Here is a 22,307-nt window from a genome sequence, read left to right as displayed (position 1 = left end):
TGTATCTCCCTTTAAAAATGGCAGTGAAAGTTGTATGGAACTACATAAAGTTTTGAGAAATTTTTCCTAAATATAGTTGTAGCCGATGTGAATGTAGGTTAAACAGGTAACTGCTGTGTATTGGTAAGAAGTTGAGTTCTCACTCACAGAGATGAACTGTCGTGTATTGGTAACTGTTGTTGAATGAAGAAGCATTAGCTCAATGTTAATGGAAGGGGGGTCTCAGAGAAGATGACAATCATCTCCCTAGATTTTTCTATCATGGCACATTAAAGAATATAATAAAACACCATACGTACTCAAGAAAATGCAATAGATTTACATCTGAAATAGGCTAAATGCGAAAAAAAATGTCGTCAAACAATATAAACAAGGTTTGTTTCATAACTGGGAGTTAGATAAAAGAGACTAATGACCAATAGCCAATGAAGGAGCACATTCATAAATGAAATTAGTCCAAAAGAAACACCTTCTGATCAGTCTTAGGATAACATAAGATTAACAACTTCCTACATTGCACTCTCGATACCTTCAAAAGTACTTCTTTCACTGTTGATTGTAATCCCATTCTTCTGGCCTGTGGACATGTCCTCAGCAGAGACACTTAAGATACCATTTACATCAATATCAAACCAAACATCAAATTTAGCTTCACCCTTAGGAGCTGGAGGAATGCCATAAAGTGAAAACGTTTACCTAGAAAGTTATGTTCTTCGGGTAGTTCACTCTCACCCTCATAAACCGGGAAGCAAGTACCCTGTTGGTTGTCACAACTAGAAGCTATGATCGTATTCCTCTTGATGGGAATGCAAGAATTTCTTGGAATCACCATATGAATGTATCTCTTAAAGTCTAGAGGGTCAGAAGTATCAACACACCGCACCCCAAGTGAGAGAGGGGTGATATCCAAGAGAGTGTAGTCTTGAAGTTTTCCATGAAAGTTTCCGCCCGTCAAGACTGCAGCTTGAACGGCTGCACCATATGCTATTGCCTCATCAGGATTTATGCTCTTGCGCAGCTCCTTCCCCTTGAACACATTCTGTAGCAGTTGCTGCACCTTTGGGAATCTAGAAGAGCCACCAGCAAGAACGACATCATTTACACTACCTACATCCATATTAGCATCCTCCAAACACTTCTCCACTGGATCCATACACTTATTAAAGAAATCAAGGTTGAGCTGTTCAAATTTCGCACGAGTAAAAGTTATATAGAAATCAATACCTCGATGAAAACATTCAATTTCAATTTCAGTTTTAGTTGTAAATGAAAGTCTCCTTTTTGCCTTTTCACATGAATTTCTTAGCCTCCTCAGGGTTCTGATGTCTCTACTGACATCCATATTATGTCTCCTCTTGAATTTCTCAACATAGTAATTGTATGAAATTTTACAAGAGTGATTTATACATTATGTTCTAAAATATATAGGGTGTTGATGTGACCTCCTAATTATACTCATCATACACCTCTGACATTTGTTATTTAGTTATCTCTTCCACACTTTCTTCTTTCAATTCTTTGTTCTGGTTCTATTATATTTTCTAGTTTTTTATCGATATATATATATATTGTAAATCAGTTTTCTTCTTCTTAAATAATCAAAATTTCTCAAATTAAAACTCTTCTAATCATCTTCCCTCTATCTATTGATTTTGAAATTACAATTACGAGTTATTGAGATTCTAGCTAATCAATTTGAAAAGAAAAAATTACTGTGTTTTCTAATGTTTTTGATTTTCATAATATTATTCTATTTACAATTTATATGGTTGTAGCGGTAAAAAATATTTTTTTGTCTTTGGCCAAACTAAAAACTCACCTCATGTCCAAATTCTGGATCTGCCACTGCCCCCTCCCAAAACAAATATGAGTACATTTCTCTTGCTATACCAGCCAGCCTTCTTGTCAAGGCCATACGCAATGGCTGCTGCAGTTGGTTCATTAATAATACGCAACACATTTAGGCCTGCAGAAATACCGGCTCTTTTTGTAGCCAGACGCTGTGAATTATTGAAGTAAGCAGGTACTGTGATTACTGGATTCTTCACAGTTGATCCAATATAGGCTTCAGCAATTTCCGCATATTTGCAAGAATCATGGTTGAGATTTATTCAGCAGTGTACTGTTTATCTTCGCCTTCGTGAGTGACCAAAATCATAGGCTTATCATCAGGACCTTCGTTCACCTTGAACGGCCAGCGCTTCTTATCAGTCTGAACAGATGTGTCACTGAATTTCCTGCCAATTAATCGCTTTGCATCTGCAAATTGGTTCAAATCAGTTTTCTTTCAGAAGATGCTGCATGTTGCAATGCATTCTTTCTAATATGTACGTAGATTTTTCTTTTAAACCCTTGATCCATGTTCTACAAGGACACATATCAAAAGTTCAAAACTAGGATGAAGTCTTCAACTCCTTTAGAAGCAAAACAGTAGAGAAAGTTCAAGAAAATATGTATCCAGTCACACATCACGGAAATGTACATAATGATTATAAGAATATGGACGAGAAGAAGCCTTACCAACCACAGTGTTTTCGGGGTTTCTTACGACTTGATTGAATGCTGCATCCCCTACCAGTGGCTCAGTATCTGTGAAGGCAACACATGATGGCGTGGTCATGTTGCCCTGTTCATTCACTATGATTTCTACATTATCATGCTTCCAAACTCCCACACACGAATACTTTGTGCCGAGATAAATTCCGATTGCATGACCTTCATTATTTTCTGCCATTCTGTAGGTACAAGTTTATTGGCGATCCGTCTTAAGGACAAAACACAACTTTCATTTAAATATTTTGGCCTAAAGTAAAAACGTACATATGCATTTCCTGTTTTCTCATACATGATGACAAACCTGGTTTCCATCGTGGCTGTTTATGAGTATTTCGAATTCAACTTAATGTATGGAGTTATGTGTCATAACTTGCTTGTTTGGGTTCCTCTGCTGAATCCATACTCTTTTTTTCATATTTAGCACAACTCAATTATCCATTGGTTGGTTCATTATTTCCACTTTATTGTTTGTTAAATAATAGCATTCCATGTGTGCCACATGTTTTCCACAATTTGTGAATCTATCTTTCCAAGTTGAAGTCAATATCTTTTTCTTTTTTTCTCAAACATGCATTTGTGGTTGATTGTTGTAACTCATGGTCACTTTTGACTTTTCATTTATCATGATTTAAGATGACTTTTTCCCTTTTTATATGGAATATTGTTTATGACAAGATTTTTCTTTTGGTCACTTTGAATCTTACATTCTCGTTACTCATCGTGGTCTCATTGTTTATATAATTATTCATGCATTTGCATATCACTTTGTAATCTCTTAAATTATTTTCTAAACCACTTTTTTAAGGGATTTGTGTTCCCACACCGATTATTGTACTCTATCAAATCTCTTGGGTAGATATTTGTTGATCTCTTTGTCCCTTAAATATTTGGCCAAAATATCTCTTTGACTATTGTGTAGTGTGTATTATTCAGCCTCCTTGTCCTGTTAAAAATCTAATATTTTCCTGGTTATTGTACTTTGTAATCTCTAGTTTTTGTAATCACCATTGTTTATATTTGTTCATGCATCTGCATCTCTTACAAACCTTTCTCCTTAAATTCATGTCTGTTTTAAAGAACTTGTGTTCCCGCCGTATCCTTGTCTCAATCAAAAACCATCTTCGATTTTTAGAGATTTTGTTGATCTCTTAGTTTCTGTTGTGTTTCCGCCAAACTCTTATATTTGACAAAAATCATTTTGGATTTCTAGAGATATTTGTGATCTCTTGTTCTTCAGATTCTCTTGTCCTTGTAAATCTAATATTATCTTGGTCATTGTCCTTGTAATCTTTAGCATTCAATGTCCATGTTTCATGTTGAATCATATCTTTCTAGTATATGATAAAAGCCATTTGGTTTTCAACCATGACTTTTATCTGGTTTAGTTGGAGTCACTTTATACATTTATTTTTTATTAGGCCAAATTGATTTAATCAGCTACTTCCGTGGGCTTTCATGAAGCCTCATTTTCTTTGCCTATAAATAGAGAGCTATGCTCTCTTACCAAAAGAGTTTTTTCCCCTTCAATCTTTGAAGTGTCTCTGCATGCATATCTTGAGTTTAGCTTCTTAGTGAGTGTGTTTCATATCTTCTTTAGGCCTTAGTGTCTAGTTCTTAGCTTGTGTCAATTTGTGTTGACAAAAATCTCCTCCTCATACATTCATACATTTGCATACCATGATGTTGTGATTGGTGATGCAACAAGTTGTCTAGGTTGTTAAAAATGTAGTATTGCATTTTTCTTTTGCTAAGACTTAGTTCCCTAGCTCTGTCTATTGTTGCTCTAAGTCTTTCTTGTGATTATAAATCTTAGAACTGGACACAAAACCTTCTTTGTGTAAACCCATATCATTTGCACTTGCATACTTTGTGTGGTGTAGATAGTGCAAGCAAACCCGGAAGTGTTCACAATTGAATCAGTTGAGTTGTAGCTAATTTCAAGATTGAAGCTTTTGATATATGTATGAGTAAACACTTTGAGACAAAAGAGCTGAGTTCTTAGACTAGGTGAGTGACAAGATAATAACGTGGTTAGCTATCTCTTAGGAGTTGTTATCTTGTGAGATGTGTTGCAATGCTTATTGTGAACCATCTAAGTGTTAGTTGTGTTTAGAGCTGAATTTTGAGTGACTTTTTCATATGTAAACATATATTTAGTGTCAGGAGAGATGGAACATGTTGTAGACTTGTTAGTCTAGACATGATAGTATTGCGGCCACCTGTCTAGGTTACTATAATCTTGTAACATGCGGTGTTTCACATAGTGGAAAAGTTTGTCCCTCAGGAGTAAGAGACACGTATTTATTCTCCCTGATATAGAGTTTCTGCGAGTAAAAAACATTTTAGTGTTATTTGTTTATTTCTGCACTTTTTATTTTCGTAATTTTGCCATACCACGAATTTGAACGAAAAAGCTTTCATGCCTTAAGTCCATCCGTACTTTACAACGTCAAAAGGAGTATGTAATATCCTTATAAACATCTTCCAATTGACATCCACAAGTTTCCACACAGTTTCACCAAAGCCGTATCATTAACCAGACTACAGTCTACAGGTAACAGGTATGTCCGAAGACTTCCCGTCCCTGACAGATAAAGAGTTAAAGCTCTATCTCGTTCCTCTACAACGGCACACTGAATCTACTAAAACACCATACTCAAGAAACTGCAATATATTCATATCCGAAGTAGAGTAAATGCAAAGAGAAACTCCATTAAAAAACCTTGTACAATACCCTTAAAATGAACATGGTTTGTTTTGTAACTAGAATTGATGACGGAACCTCATGATCAAGCCAACGAAGGAGGATCCATAAGCGGGATTACTCCAAAAGAAGATTTTGTTCTCAAACACACCTGCTGATTCAGTCTTAGGATGCCATTAATTTAACAATTCCTACATAGCGCTCTCAATACCTTCAAGAGTACTTCTTTCGCTGTTGATTGTAATCCCCTTCTTTTGGCCTGTGGACATGTCCTCAGCAGAGACACTCAAGATACCATTTGCATCAATATCAAAGCAAACATCAAATTTAGCTTCACCCGCAGGAACAGGAGGAATGTTATCAAGTGAAAAATTACCTAACAGGTTATTCTGTTTGGCTATTCTACTCTCACCTTCATAAACAGGGAACGCAACTGAACGTTGGTTGTCATAAACAGATACTAAGATTGTTTTCTTTTTTATAGGAATGCGAGAGTTTCTTGGAATCACCACATTCATGTATTGCTTGAAGTTGTGAGGGTCACTAATATCAGTACTCTCCACTCCAAGTGAGAGAGGGGTAACATCCAAGAGAGTAAAGTCTTGAAGTTTCCCATACAAGTTCCCACCTGTCAAGACTGCAGCTTGAACAGCTGCACCGTATGCTATTGCCTCATCAGGATTTATGCTCTTGCACAGCTCCTTCCCCTCAAACACATTCTGTAGAAGTTGCTGCACCTTGGGAATTCTAGAAGATCCACCAGCAAGAACAACATCATGCACACTACATATGTCTATTTTGGCATCCTCCAAACACTTCTCCACTGGCTCCATACACTTACCGAAGAAATGAAGGTTGAGCTGTTCAAATTTGGCACGAGTAAAAGTCAAACAGAAATCAATACCCTGATGCAAACATTCGATTTCAATGTCAGTTGTAGTAGTAAATGAAAGTCTCCTCTTTGCCTTTTCACATGCATTTTTTAACCTCCTAAGAGTTTTGATGTTTCCACTGACATCCAAATTGTTCTTCCTCTTAAATTCCTCAACACAGTAATTCACCATTTTGTTATCAAAGTCCTCCCCTCCAAGGTGAGTATCGCCAGCGGTGGCTTTCACTTCAAAGACGCCATCACCTATTGTAAGTAGTGACACATCCAATGTACCCCCGCCTAAGTCAAATATGAGTACATTTCTCTTACTATACCAACCAGCCTTCTTGTCCAGGCCATATGCAATGGCTGCTGCAGTTGGTTCGTTAATGATACGCATCACATTTAGGCCTGCAGCAATAGCAGCGTTCTTTGTCACCTCTCGCTGTGAATTATTAAAGTAAGCAGGGACCGTGACCACTGCGTTCTTCACAGTTGATCCAAGATAGGTTTCAGCAATCTCCCGCATTTTCCCAAGAACCATGGATGAGATATCTTCAGGAGCACATCTTTTCTCTTTGCCTTTGTGCGTAACCAAAATCATGGGCTTATCATCGGAGCCTTCAACCACCTTGAATGGCCACAGCTTCTTGTCACTTTGAACAATCGTATCACTGAATTTTCTGCCGATCAACCGCTTTGCATCTGGAAATTGATTCAAAATAATTTTCTTTCAAAAAATGCAGCATTTTGTTTTCATTCAGGTGGCATCCTTTCTAATATGAATATACGTCTTTTCAACCCTCTAGTGATTCATTACAAGGATACATAAAAAGATGAATTTTTCAACAAACAGTGAGCAAAGCTAAAGTAAAAATTTGTTCACATAGCGGAAATGACATATTGATTATATATGGGGTCAAGAAGCCATACCAAAGATGGAGTTGTCAGGGTTTCTAATCACTTGATTATACGCTGCTTCTCCAACCAGAAGGTCAGTTTCAGTGAAAGCAACACATGATGGCGTGGTCCTGTTTCCCTGATCGTTCACTATGATTTCTACATTATTATCACCATGCTTCCAAACTCCCACACATGAATACTTCGTGCCCAGATCAATTCCTATTGCATGACCTTCTTTCCCAGCCATTCTCACCTCAAAAACTAAACATATAAAATAAACAACACAATGCTTATATCAAAGTATCAAACCTGAACCAGTAACAAAGTATCAAAACGCACGTACACAACCACACCGGTAACAAATACAAACCCAAAACCAGTTCTAATTAAAGCAGAAAGTCAAAAAAAACACATATGAAACTATGAGAGTACATAGACACCCACCAATCGCAAATGAAGGGGCAGCGGAGACTTTGGAGATTAAGTCTCGATGAGAATTCTTTTCTCTTTTCTCAGGACAGAGTCAAACCAAGAGGAAAGTGATATTGATGAAGCTTACTAGGTTGGGTTTCCCTTTTCAACGAAGCGATGTCGTTTTGGTGGACTACCAAATAGTTATGGCGCTAAAACTTCCCGCTCGTTTCATGGCCCAAAATGTTTTGTTACATCCAGTTGTTTCAAGGCCCAAAAGAAACCATCATAGATAAAGATGCGTCTCCCACTCCTAGTAGGAGACCTTGTGACCTAAAAATTTGTGTCGGATTGAATATTTTCTTGTAGATTCTTGGCCTTGAAACAACTCTTAGGCTATCTTAACAGAAACAAAAGAGAGAAAGATGAAAAAAAAAATACCGATTTAGGGTTTGAAGAAGCAGCAAAGTCGCAAAGAGAAGAGATTAGTTTTTTTTTTTTTTGCTTTTTCTTTCTTTGGGTGATAGCTTGGAAACTGATCACACTACAACAATGCCATTTGCAATATGTATATAGTCTTGTAATTGCAAGACTGAAGTCAGTGAATCTTATAGGATCCCGAAGAATGACCCTAATGTACATATGTAAATTCCGCCATATCAACAATTAAAATATTTTTTATTTTAAATAAGTTATATGAGCTTTAGAACGATGTGGAGACGAAACATAATAAGTCATTAACTTAATGATTTAAAGCAAACTGATGGCCTAGTTGAGGCTTCTCCGCGCAGAAGATTTAAAACATACAAAACATAAATGGCCTAGTAGCAAAGTCCATTAGCATTTCAAATTGATGTCAATTTTATTACAGCATTCCTCATTTCTTACTTCATCTCCTCAATTCCATCAGAAGACCTCCTGTCACTGTTAATTGTAATTCCTCTCTTCCGACCAGTAGACTTGTCCTCAGCATAAACACTAAGAATACCATCAGCATCAATATCAAAACAAATGTCGATTTTTGAGACACCTACGGGAGATGGAGGAGTGTCATCCAGGATAAATTCACTCAGGAAGTTATTCTCCACAGCTTCTGAACTCTCACCTTCATAAATGGCTACCCTGCCACTGCATTGCCCATTAGAAGTAGTGGTGGAAGTTCGCTTTACTGTAATGGGAATCCTTGAGTTTCTTGGAATGAAAACTCTCATGGCATGTTGTGTGCCACTCGCCATGCCAATCGACAGAGGAGTGACATCCAAGAGGCTTATGTCGCGAATTCTCATTTCTACTGCCACTCAGTATGGCAGCTTCAACAGCAGCTCCATATAAGCCACCGCCTCATCCGGATTAATGCCCGTGAAGAAATTCTGCAATAACTGTTGTGCCTTTGGAACTCTAGAAGAGCCACCAACAATAACAATGTCATCAACACTGATTATGTCCATGTTAACATCTTTCAAACATTCCTCCACAAACTAGATAAAAGTTTGTGAGAATTCTCGATGAGATATGCTTGAAGGTGGATGCGAATGTAGGTAAAGAGGTTTTATTTTCGCTGGAAAATTGAAAAAGAAGTTGAAATGTAACTCAAAATTGATGACCTGCCTCGTATTTCACGGTCCTGCTCCACGGTTGACCTCCATAGTGGCCAGAGAAAAGAAATCATTGCACAATGAACTACGGGGACTTGCTTGCAAAGCCAACCAACCCGCAACAAAACACAATACCATAACACAGAGCAAGCATCCAATGAGATAAGTTCTCCCCATCAACCTTATAAACTAGAGCACATATATGAATGTTTATTGATGTCCATGCTCAATACTAATTTGTTTTACTTGGAGGAATTGAAAGGAAAATCTCTTCAGACCGGACATCTCCTCACGCAAAGTCAAAGGGTTTACTTGCAATCATTCACCGCGCAAGGGAGCGTCATGCTTGGACACCTCCAACATGATTTTGGTACTTGCATAGAGCGCAACTTCACTCCAATTCGGCATAAGATAGGTAAAATGCTATGCCTCCTACGATAGAGTTAATTATTACCATGTCTTAACATAATTTTATTACGCTATGAAGCATGCCTACAATATACCGCACTTGATATGCATGCGCACATGGCTTTCACGCATTGCCTACAACACTTTGTAGAGTTAGCTAGCAAGGGCACTTAGCCATATCTTATATGCTTAGAGAATGCGTGACACACACTTAAATAACAAACTTGATTGTGCTAATGAAACTAGGAATTATTCAAACCATTGTTCAAGCGAACAATTAAATTCCTTATGCAGGCTGTTTCATTAGCTAACAGAAAACTGCGGCAATCTCAGAGATTACGAAGTTCGAACTACCTTCCTTGTCAAAGAGCGAGAGACTTAGCCAAAAGGCTCAAAGCCGTCCTATGCTCTCAGAGGCTCATAGGACGCACTACGCCTGCAGTGGCCCAAAGACGTCTTACGCGTAATGTTTATCTATGCTACGATGGATGCACTACACTCCATGTCAGTGTCCAAAGACGTCCTACGCGTAACGCTTATCTATGCTAAGATTGATGCACTACGCCCGAAATGGCTCAAATACGTCCTACGCCTAACACTTTATCTACTCTACGATAGATGCATTACGCCAAGAGGGCTCAAGACGTCCTACGCGTAATGTTTATCTACGCTACGATGGATGCACTACGCCCAAGAGGGCTCAAGACGTCCTACGCGTAACGCTTATCTACGCTAAGATGGATGCACTATGCTCAAAGTGCCTCAAAGACGTCCTACGCATAATATTTATCTACGCTATAATGGATGCACTATGCCCTAGAGGGCTCAAGCCGTCCTACGTGTAAAGCTTACTACGCTACGATGGACACATTACGCTCAATGTCAGCGTCCAAAAGACGTCCTATGCGTAGCCTACTACGCTACTATGGACGCACCACACTCTAATTTAGCGTTCAAAAGACGTCCTACGCGTAGGTCACTATGCTAAGATGGACGCACTATGCTCTATGTCAGCGCTCAAAGATGTCCTACACGCAAAACTCATTGCGCTAAGATGGACACACTACGCCTGCAGTGGCTCAAAGCCGTCCTACGCGCATTGTGCTATAGGACGCACCAGCCTTCAAAAACCGCACTAACCTTCAAAGGCCATATTGGCATATAGAAGCCACACTTGCCCGTAGTGGCCATATTAGTCCAAAGTGCCATCGCGCAAGACTACTTCGCCTAAGCACAACGCACACATAGGCCATATCACTCGAAACTGCCTCGCTGACTAAGGGTTTCGGGGACTTACGCACACTTGCGTACTAGATCATATTCGGGACCATACATATACACAAGCATCATCATGTGTCACACACATCACGCCTGTACATTCTTATGCTACCCATGACAACAGACATACTTCATGCACATATGCTTTTATCTTTGTTTTGCAGGTTTGAGAGTCCCTTCTTGCTTAAGGAGTTCGGGGAATGGTAGGGGTATGCCACCGCCCGGACACTTATGCTTGATGACATGTTGATTGATAAACTCCCTAAGCAAGAAGTTCCTCTTACTTAGGGACTGCGGGGGGACATGTTGACACCCTTACTAGCATAGTGCTAGTATGACATGCCACTGAGCATAAGCATCGGTCTCTAGGCGGATCTACAAATCACTATGTGGCTCAATCATGATATAGCGTACCTTGTCATACAAGTTTTCCAATGATAGTCAGAACTCACCAAGACACCACCGAGAAGTCACATTTCCGGCCTCATCAAGATGGCTCCATAATAAGTCTAGAGGGGCACTTGTCCCACATTGAAGAATATGTAAATGAGAGGGGTTCCCTCACCTATAAAAAGAGACCCCTCATCCCACATAGAGGGGGCGAACCACTATTTGTATAACTTAAGGCTATTTGTCTATACTAGTGGATTCAAGTGGACGTAGCCTACCCTAAGAGAAGGACGTGAACTACTATACTTCTTGTGTCAGGCTAACCCTCATTAATAAGCTAACTAAGTGTATTAGCCGTCATAGTAATCCTACATTAACATGTGGAGATGTATAACAATCGAAAAAAATAAGTAGTAACTCAATATATGATCCGAAGAAATATACACATGCAATTAATGAGCAGAGGCTTCAGCATGTATGGTTTAAAACAAGGAATGTAAAAATATTGGTGAGAACGGAAATATCGATCATCCGAAAATTAGAAATTTCGAAGGAAATTTCGGGGAAATTTCATTTTTAAAAAATAATTGAGTAAATTGATGGAAATTTATATAAAAATATGAAAATTTTAAATGAAACTTTGAGAAATGTTTATTTGATCAAATATCTACTATATGTCATAAGAAATTATTATATAACCATTAATTTATAGTGAGTTAAAGTAATTTGAGATGAAATAATCGTTGATCATTATTAAAAATATATTTAATATATATATATATATTTACCTAAAGGGAGACTAGCTCATCACGCCTTATTTACATATGATACATTAAACATGAAATTACATGAGTGATTTAGAACCACATAAAGGATCTATAAGGTACAAAATTTTCACTATTTTCATCATGTTTTTGAGTAAAATTCTGAGTATATTGTGAAGAATAGTCATTAAATGATACCTCCCCTTTCTAATTTTACATATATTGACTTATATGCCAACCATATGAGTCATGAGTGATTAATTGTGGGTTGTGTTATTGGTAATTCCCGTTTGGATCAAGCATTTCTTGACTTTGACCATAACCATAGATTTGTGAAGATTGTGCATCAGATTGTATCTATATGTTTTCACTTGATTGTATCTCATTAGAGAATAAATATGGTGGATAAGATATGTTGAATTTCCCCCATAAGGGTAAAGTTCATCATTGCTTCCTCCTAGACCAAAGGGGTTCGATTCCCTTCAACAACTAGTTCGGTTTTATTTTAATTTTAGATGAATGTTGAGACATGTAATGCAATATATAATAAAAATAGTCATATATAACAATAAGTTGGTGTAGTAGAGTTGACTATAACTTTGTGCTTGAAAAATAATGGATCAGAGGTTTGATTCTCCTAACCAGTGATTTATAATTTTATTTAAAGTTGGCTTGGCACGTGGCGATATTATAAAAATATCAGGAAATTTCGAAAATTTCAGGATATATCGGGAAATATCGAAAAGCTTTGAAAATTTCCATCGAAAAATGATTAGTATGTAACGGATATATCCATATGTCAAAAAAGAAAACTTTCACGGAAATATCTTAGAAATTATTGTTATTTTAGTCCTTGGTTTAAAACATACAAAACATAAATGGCCAAGCACAAAAGTCCAATAACATATCAAACTGAAAGAATTTTATTACAGCATTCCTCATTTCTTACTTCATCTCCTCAATTCCATTAGGAGATCTCCTCACTGTTAATTGTAATTCCTCTCTTCCGACCAGTCGACTTGTCCTCAGCATAAACACTAAGAATACATTGATCAAAACAAATATCGATTTTAGGAACACCCATGGGAGATGGGGGAATGTCATCCAGGATAAATTCACCCAGTAAGTTTTTCTCCACAGCTGCTGAACTCACACCTTCATAAATGGCTACCCTGCCACTGCATTGTCCATTAGAAGTATTGGTGGAAGTTCGCTTCACTGTAATGGGAATTCTTGAGTTTCTTGGAATGAAAACTCCCATGGCAAGTTGTGTGCCACTCGCCATGCCAATTGACAAAGGTGTGACATCCAAGATGCTAATGTCACGAATCTTCTCATTTCTACTGCCACTCAATATGGCAGCTTTAACAGCAGCTCCATAAGCCACCGCCTCATCCGGATTAATGCTCTTGCACAGCTCCTTGCCCTTGAAGATATTGTGCAATAGCTGCTGTACCTTTGGAACTCTAGAAGAGCCACCAACAAGAACAATGTCATCAACACTGCTTATGTCCATGTTAGCATCATTCAAACAGTTCTCCACAGGATCCATACACTTGTTGAAGAAATCCCTGTGGAGATCTTCAAATTTGGCTCGAGTAATGTTAGTAGAGAAATAAATACCCTCCTTCAGACAGTCAACTTCAATACCAATTGACGAGGAATATGAGAGCCTCCTCTTTGCCTTCTCACATTCATTTCGAAGCCTCCTGAGAGCTCTAGAGTCTCCACTAAGATCCACTCTATGCTTCCCCTTGAATTGCTCAATACAGTAACCTACCATTCTGTTATTGAAGTCCTCACCTCCAAGGAGAGTGTCTCCAGCTGTAGCCTTCACTTCAAACACACCATCTCCAATGTTAAGCAATTAGACATCTAAAGTACCACCACCAAAATCAAATATCATAATATTTCTCTTGCAGTACAAACCAGCCTTCCTGTCAAGCCCATATGCAATGGCTGCAGCTGTTGGTTCGTTGATTATACGAATCACATTTAGGCCAGCAGTGGCACCAACATTTTTGGTCGCTTGACGTTGTGCATCGCTGAAATATGCAGGGACAGTGATGACAGCAATCTCACGCATCTTTGCAAGAATCATGGATGAAATATCTTCAGCAGCAAACTTTTTTTCTTGACCATTTTGAGTGACAACAATCCTAGGCTTGTCATGAAGACCTTTAACGACCTTGAAAGGCCACAGTTTCAAGTCATCTTGAACAGAAGTATCACTGGATCTCCTACCAATTAGCCTCTTTGCATCTGCACATTTAGAATACAATCAAGAAAAAGATAAACAAGAGCAAAATGCGCCACAAACCGGCAATCTCAGAAGGTCAAAATTTGATGAAACAAGTCCAATTAAGTGAAAAGAAATAACTAAATATACGTTCAAATGAATATGCAATTTTGAAAAGGATGAGTGAACACACCAAAGATGGAGTTGGAGGGGTTTCTGATGATCTGGTTTAGTGCTGCATCACCTACCAATACTTCTGTATCAGTGAAGGCAACACAAGATGATGTAGTCCTATTGCCCTGATCATTCACGATGATTTCCGCCCGATCATGCTGCCATACTGCCACACATGAGTAGGTTGTCCCCAAATCAATACCTATTGCATGACCTCCATATACTCCTGCCATTGTCAATTCAAAAAGCTTGAAAAAGATTCAAAACAGAACAAATGGCAACAGAGATGGGACACTAATGCTTGAGCTGTTTGAGAGTCGTTTTGATTTAATAAATAAATATAAGATTTATGGGAATAAGTAGAGACAAGTTTGAAAGAGGTTCATGTTTAATGTTTTAATCTGTTCAGCTTGCATGATCTCATTGGGGAATGCAGTCCGATAGAATTTATTAGGTTCACCTACACATAGTATTTGTTACCTTCAAAAATTACAGGATAATGTAAACCTGGTAATTTAATGGGGCCAGTTTAGGTTGTAGACTAGTAACTTAGTAAAAAATTGGTACTTTACACGAAAATAACTTAAAAAATATGATTAAAATTGATAGAATTACCAAATTAGCTTACAAATGAAAACTTCAAATACTAAATTATCCGTTTTCATACATCAGATTTCATAAGAGGAATTTACTCAATTTAAAAAGTTGTTGCCCGGCCTGCTGCTACTGCTCAAGTTTTCCACAACTACACTTTTGTTTTGATGGAAACAAGTTTTTGTCTGAATGGAATACAATAGAGGAAATAAACAGCATTTCATAAACCACACATCAATATGAATTTATAACGAAAAAAGCCAATTTGAGTTGTAGTAGGAATTTTGATATTAAAATGGCATGATACTTCTTAGTACTCTTAGTTGTTACATTACATAGTCCCATAAGCAGCACTAACAACATATATATAGCTGGGTTTTAATATGGATGATATATAGGCTATATAGCTCATTTTAGTATCATGCACAGCTATTACTTCACCGGCTCAATGCCTTCACTGGTTCTTCGATCACTGTTGATCTTAATCTCTTTTCTTTTGGCCCGTGGACATGTCCTCGGCTGATATATTCAGGATACCATTGGCATCAATATCAAAGCAGATATAGATTCTGGGAACACCTCTAGGAGCTCGAGGAATGCCATCAAGCTTAAGCTTACCCAAAAAGTTGTTATCTTTAGGAAGTCTACTCTCCCCCTCATAAATCGGAAAGCTGACAAAAGGTTGGTTGTCACTAACAGTAGTAACTCCATCTCTCTTCCTTAGGGGAATTCTCGAGTTTCTTGGAATCAAGACATTCATGAATGGCTCCAGACTACCATCTTTGGAAACTTTGGCACTGCCAACCCCAAGTGACACGATGACATCCAATAGAGTGAAATCTTGAAGCTTTCCAAGTACATTTTACCATTCAAAACAGCAGCCTGAATACAGCCGAAATTTTGATTGATAAAACTCGAAATCGAAGCCATGAAAACTCTAAAACAATCTCAAATATATTGAAATCATTTTAAAGTAATAGCGTATCGAAACTGAGTTCATAGTTGATTCATAACAAGTTTATAATTCAAGTTTTTATAACAAATGGAAATATCAAATTCTCTCAATCCTCACCACAAATAGAATAAATAACTTCGACAATCTTCAGATGAAGCTCTCCAATCTGCTAATCCACACATGCAGAACTATGCCCTGCACCATCGAATAGGTTCACCGAGATTGTAAACACAAACCCGGTAAGATTTGCAGCTCGTATAAGTAAACCATTAGTATGATACATCGCATATAAAAGAAATTACTGATGACATTTAAAAATAAATGTACTCGCAAAATACTGGACGACCCATTTAGTTGTTTAATAACATCTGAAAATATAGGTACTCATGAAACATTGGACAACCCATCTGTTTACCTAAATTACATTTAAAATACGGGTACTCATGAGACTCAGGTACTCATTTGTTATCCCTCATACAATACGCCGACCGATAATGGGCAACCCATCTGTTACCCAATATCACACAAAAATATGGGTACTCATGAGACCCAGACAACCTATCTGTTACCCCTCATGCAGTACACCGACAGACAAACTAGAGCTGTAACTGAATCGTAATAGACACTCGACCAATGCTCGATTCCGATCACTGTCAACAACGTCCGAAGACTAGAAAACGTTTTAACAAGACTCAATGTTAAAACCGCGTACAATATAACAATCAACACATGTTTATTGTACTACAACCAATCGACTCTTGCTCAATAATATAAATATAGTTGTCACAATACAAACTCATTTGAAAAAAAAAACGTAACAGTATATAATATAGCAACTCATATATATGCATGGTATTTACCATTTTATACACACACAACCCACTATATATATATATATATATATTTTTTTTTAGGGAATAGATATTTTTTTATTAACGAATACGAAACTTTGGAAGACCTAATTGGTCGCTATTACATTGTGCTTGAATAAATGTTGGGGGCAAGTCCCACCACGTCAGCCGAGAGGAAGTAGCACCGTAATTTGCCAAGTTATCAGCCACATGGTTATCCTCTCGAAAAATATGCGAAGATTTGAAATACATTTGAGAGATTCTGTGCAAACAATTACCCCATTCAATACGAAGCTTCCAAGGAACCAAAAGAGGAGAGCGTATGAAATCAAGAATCAAAGATGAGTCAACTTCTAACCAAACGTGCTTCCAATCTCTTACCCAAGCAAGTTCAATTGCTTTAATTACGGTCATTACCTCTGCTGCCACTGAGCTAGGAATGTCCAGATTAGATGCAAAAGCACCTAAAAAGGTTCCTTCATGGTCACGAAAGACAGCCCCGTAACCGCCAAGCCCCGAATCATGCTTGTAAGCACCGTCAGAGTTGATTTTGATCCACCCAAATGGAGGAGGATGCCAAAAAACCTCAATCATTTGCAGAGCCCGGCGAGGTCTGCATTGAACCCCAAACCTCTTCAAAACACAAAGATCATTTACTGTATTATGCATGTTGCCAGAAGCAATACTACTTGTAGCTAGGATGTGGCTAGAGATCAGTTGACAGATATGAGAAACCTGGAACACATAGCCTTCATGCCTCCATTTATTCCTAGCTTTCCATATAAACCATAAAGTAGCAGTATAACCAGCTAACCATAATTCTTTAAGCTGAGGACTACGATTCTCCAACCCAATAAGCAACATATCAATTAAAGAAGGTGGCACCCTAACCAAATTGAACTTTGACGCCATGCAACTCCATATTCTATTTGCGAAAGAGCAATGAAGAAAAATATGTCCCACAGACTCACCGCTATTACCGCACATACCACATTTAGAAGCCAAAGCAACACCACGTTTTTGCAAAAAATCATCAGATAATATTCTTCCTCTCAAGACTTTCCAAGTTAACAAAGACATTCTCGGAGTGATAAACCGAGACCAAATGCACTTACCCCAGTTCATAGAAGGAAGAGCATGACGAAGAAAATGAAAAGCTATCTTTGCAGTGAGCTCTCCTGACGTAGAATGAGACCAAATCACTGTATCCTCCACTGGGGTTACTGCGACATGAACCATTTCAATTAATCTACATAATGCAGGATAATGAATTTTTAGAAGATCAGGCAAAACTCAGGTACCATTAATAATATATTCCCCCACGGACCCATGAAGGTTATGCACATTCACATAAGCACTAAAAAGATCAATTAGAGGCCGGCCCAGGAAATTATGCTTCCAAAATGAAATCTTTGTACCAGAGCCAATTAACCACTGAGAGTTATCCATTATCACAGGCCAAAATCTCTTCACACCGAGCCATATAGATGAAGCTGCATAAGAACGGCGCATGGAAATATTATATACATGTCATAGTTCGATCATTTTAAGAAACGTATATGAGTCACCGCCAAGAGTAGACTTGTCATAGTGAGATTTACTCACATTCACCCTAGTCCATAATCACTAAAATATTTTTAAAATCATTTATTAAAATAGCGTTTCACTTACCTATGAACCGTAAACGATCAAGTTCACGTAATTTAAACCAAAACATATTCCTAGAATAATTTTTTTATAAGTTAGTGATGCAACGATTATGGTAACAACTCAAACTAAATTCAATAATTATAACACTACTTCGATCATGATGATCATTGTGAGGTTTACTCACATTATATCATGCGTGCAACCACGACACCGAAAGTGATTCTCTCACTCATTTCGTCGGTCACCTAATAGCAAAAATGCTTAGAAAACGATACGTAAAATATCAAGTGACGATTTCATTACAACTAAATGTTGTTCATAAAACACTGTTCACATAACATTGTTCGTGTTTCACTGTTTACATAACACTGTTTATGGACAGTGTTACCACAACACTGTTCATGAATATTGTTTACAGACCACTGTTCATGAACTGTTTACAGTTATTGTTCATGCGCCGCCACCATTTTCTGACCACCACCAAATTTCACCACCACAATCTAAATGACATTCCTAACAATTTTCTAGTTCACCACAAACACTTCAATTTAACAAAAACCGAAAACCCCCATTTTAAGACCTATGATTTCTTTTCTTCGATTCTCCTAGCATAAAACGATTTGGGTTAAATCTTTTGGAGGGTTTGTAGTATGGAAGGAGACCTTCAAAATGGGCCAAGAATCTCACCGATTGGTGACCGGAGGAGGGAGATTCGGCGATGTGAAATTCGGCGAACTGTGCACTTTCGAGGGAACTTCTAGGCTTCACCGCTCCCAAACGACGGCAAGATAGTGGGTGGCACTGCCACCAATCAACAGAGGATGCAACAACCTTTCAAACAAGACCGGTGCGCCGGTCTATGGTGGCTAGAAGACGGAGATCCGGCGGCCCAAAGTCGGCCGCTCAGGAGGAAATTTCTGAATTTTCGCTAAACAGTACCAATCCGAATTTCTGATTTTCTCCTAATTTTTCTCTTTAATTCCCCTATTTATACTATTTTCCAAAAATATCCAAATACCTTTTATTTTGTAACGTCTTCATACGAATTTTGATTTAGGCGAGCCGTGTGTCCACGTATTCGTATTGACGAACTCTACGACTTTCATGAATGAAGTTTTCTGAGATTCCTAACGGATAAAAGGTCAACTCTTTACCTCTCACGGTAATGTTTCTGAGTATAAAACACTCGAACAGTTTCGTTTTCTCCCTCGTACTATATAATCGGATCACCACCAATTTTAAATATCTCCGAACAATAATTAGAAAATAATTATAAATTTTCGGGATATTACACTGTTGCACAGCTCCTTCCCCATGAACACATCCTGTAATAGTTGTTGCACCTTGGGGATTCGAGAAGACCCACCAGCTAGAACAATATCATGGACACTACTTAGTTCCATTCTAGCATCCTTCAAACACTTTTTCACAGGCACCATACACCTTATGAAGTAATCATGGTTGAGCTGCTCAAATTTGGCATGGGTGAAAGTTATTTAGAAGTGTTGGAATAAGTGGCTCTATTCCACTTCATGCTAAGGTGAATGATGTTATGGTTGATTCTCATTGGGTTCTCCCAACATATTTTATTTCTTCATTACCTCAAGCAGTAGAAAAAATTGAGCGCATTGCTCTACCTGATGCAGACACATCTGACTCTCTTTTATGGCCGCACTCTTCCTCAAGAATTCTGACAGCAAAAGAAGCTTTTGTTTTCTTCTCAAATCACACAGTGAGCATAAAGACTGGGGTAAAGTTATCTGGAGTAAAGCAATTCAACCTCGCAAAACTCTTATTGTTTGGAAGGCTCTTCATGGGCGTTTACTAATTGATGATGTTTTACAACGGCGAGGTTTTTCACTTCCATCTCGTTGCTCCTTTTGTGGAAGTCATGCGGAATAGGGTACACATCTTCTTTTGCATTGTTCTGAAATTGTGGCTTTATGGAAATTGGTTTGCCTTATATTTTCTCATTCATTCTCGCCTTGTGGTACCCTTGATGAATTGTTTAATGGTGTTGGTGTTTCAGCGTTCCCAAAACCTAAACGTCGACTTTGGTTTCTAGTCTCGTGTAATCTAATTTGGTTTATTTGGATCACTAGGAATCTGGTGCGTTTCGAAGGTAAGATTTTTAATGTGTTGGAAGCCTAACGTAATCTTTTGGAATTGTTTAGAGAGTATGCTCTACATTATTTTCATCCTTACAAGAAGCATCATGATATGTCTATGTTCTCTATTCTTGGTATCTCACAACTGTCTGCCAATGCTACCAGCTTCATCCCGTCCTTTAATTAAGGTTTTCTTGGCTGAGGGTTTGCTATTTACTATTTGCTAAGAGTTTTATATATATATAGTTTTGCATGAGTGAGTGTACACATGCCGGATTGAGCTTTTGTTTATCCTCTTTGTTGGAGTTTATCAGACATATGAGGTCAGGTTATTTTGTCCCCCCTCTTTTATTAGTTTGATTTCAATAAATTAAGGGTAGTTTGCCCTATTAAAAAAAGAAAGATACCTTGATGCAAACTATCAATTTCAATGTCAGTTGTAGACGTAAATGAATGTCTTCTCTTTGCTTTTTCACTAGCACACCTTAGCTTTCCAATAGCTTTGGTGTTTCCACTGACATCCAATTCATGCTTCCACTGACATCCAATTCATGCTTCCGCTTGAATTGCTCAACACAATAGTTCACCATTTTGTTGTCGAGTCTTCTCCTCCAAGGTGTGTATCTCCAGCAGTGGCCTTAACTTCAAAGACACCATCACCTATGGTAAGTAGTGACACATCCAAAGTCCCTCCACCGAAATCATATATGAGCACATTTCTCTTGCTATACCAACCGGCTTTGTTGTCAAGCCCATAATTCCAAAGTCCCGTAAATGAATTTATCCTGCAGCAGTTGGTTCGTTAATAATACGCATCACCTTTAGGGCAGAACTAATGCCAGCATGTTTTGTAGCCTCACGCTGCGAGTAGTGATGACAACATTATCAACAGTTGATCCAAGGTAGCCTTCAGCAATTTCTCGCATCTTTTAAGAACCATAGATGAAATTTCCTCAGCACCAAAATGTTGCTCTATGCCCTTGTGAGTAACCACAATGAGAGGCTTGTCATTAGGACCTCCAATCACCTTGAATGTCCAGAGCTTCATGTCACTTTGAACCAAGGTGTCACTGAATCTCCTACCAATTAACCGGTTTGAGTCTACAAATTCAAGCCAAATTACTTTCAAACAAATTAGAATATAAAGGAATTAGGAAATTATACTTGGTAAACGTTGAGCATTGATCAACAGAAATGAGAGAATACTTGGATTCAGGATGCCAATCACATGCATACACCAGTAGTTCCAATGATCCAAAATAATCGAAAAACAAAAGGACTCATTCATATTCTATTAAGCTCTATAATTTTAAGATCTTAACTCCTTTAAAAGATTAGAAAGTGGATGAAACATGAAGAAGTGGATGACTAAATTACATATGTACTAATGCTGCCACCGATTGAAGTAGGAAAGATAGAAACCTTACCAAAGATAGAGTTCAAGGGGTTTCTCATGACCTGGTTAAGTGCTGCCTCTCCTACCAATCGTTCAGTATCAGTGAAGCCAACACGTGATGGAGTAGTCCTGTTCTCTTGATCATTCACAAGAGAACAGGACTCCATCATGTGTGATTACCAGCAAGAACACTAATCTACAAATTGAGATTAGTATTCAGGATTTGCATATTGAGATTGAAACTTTGAGAGCGACAAAAATTGACATCTGACGTGTGTTTACCATCAAGAACACTAATCTACAAAAACTCGGACGTTTAATGGTAGGAACATAACAGGTAAATAGATTGGCTGAACAATAACAAGTATATGTGCTGCTTCACTATTTAGCATACCATATTGACATCACAGTCTCAATTCCTTCATACGTTTCTCTGTCACTGTTGATTGTAATCCCTAGC

General features: G+C 38.0%; 1 protein-coding gene and 3 pseudogenes across 1 annotated transcript; all 4 read right to left on the bottom strand.

The window, feature by feature from the left end:
* Positions 1-396: 396 nt before the first annotated feature.
* LOC126803883 (heat shock cognate 70 kDa protein-like) lies at positions 397-2,737 on the bottom strand (annotated as a pseudogene).
* A 2,714-nt stretch (positions 2,738-5,451) lies between these two features.
* LOC126803991 (heat shock cognate 70 kDa protein-like) lies at positions 5,452-7,530 on the bottom strand. The gene is made up of 3 exons (XM_050531730.1): positions 7,479-7,530; positions 7,065-7,295; positions 5,452-6,836 (listed from the first exon to the last, which is right to left on the bottom strand). Exons 2-3 carry the CDS (start codon positions 7,279-7,281, stop codon positions 5,452-5,454), a joined length of 1,602 nt encoding a protein of 533 aa, XP_050387687.1. The 5' UTR covers positions 7,282-7,295; positions 7,479-7,530.
* A 799-nt stretch (positions 7,531-8,329) lies between these two features.
* LOC126802429 (heat shock cognate 70 kDa protein-like) lies at positions 8,330-14,526 on the bottom strand (annotated as a pseudogene).
* Positions 14,527-15,319: 793 nt separating this feature from the next.
* On the bottom strand, positions 15,320-22,005 carry LOC126803730 (heat shock cognate 70 kDa protein 2-like; annotated as a pseudogene).
* Positions 22,006-22,307: the final 302 nt, after the last annotated feature.

This window comes from Argentina anserina, chromosome 7, assembly GCF_933775445.1.
Source record: "Argentina anserina chromosome 7, drPotAnse1.1, whole genome shotgun sequence".
NCBI classification, from domain to species: domain Eukaryota; kingdom Viridiplantae; phylum Streptophyta; class Magnoliopsida; order Rosales; family Rosaceae; genus Argentina; species Argentina anserina.
This window is presented reverse-complemented; position numbering and strand designations above follow the sequence as displayed.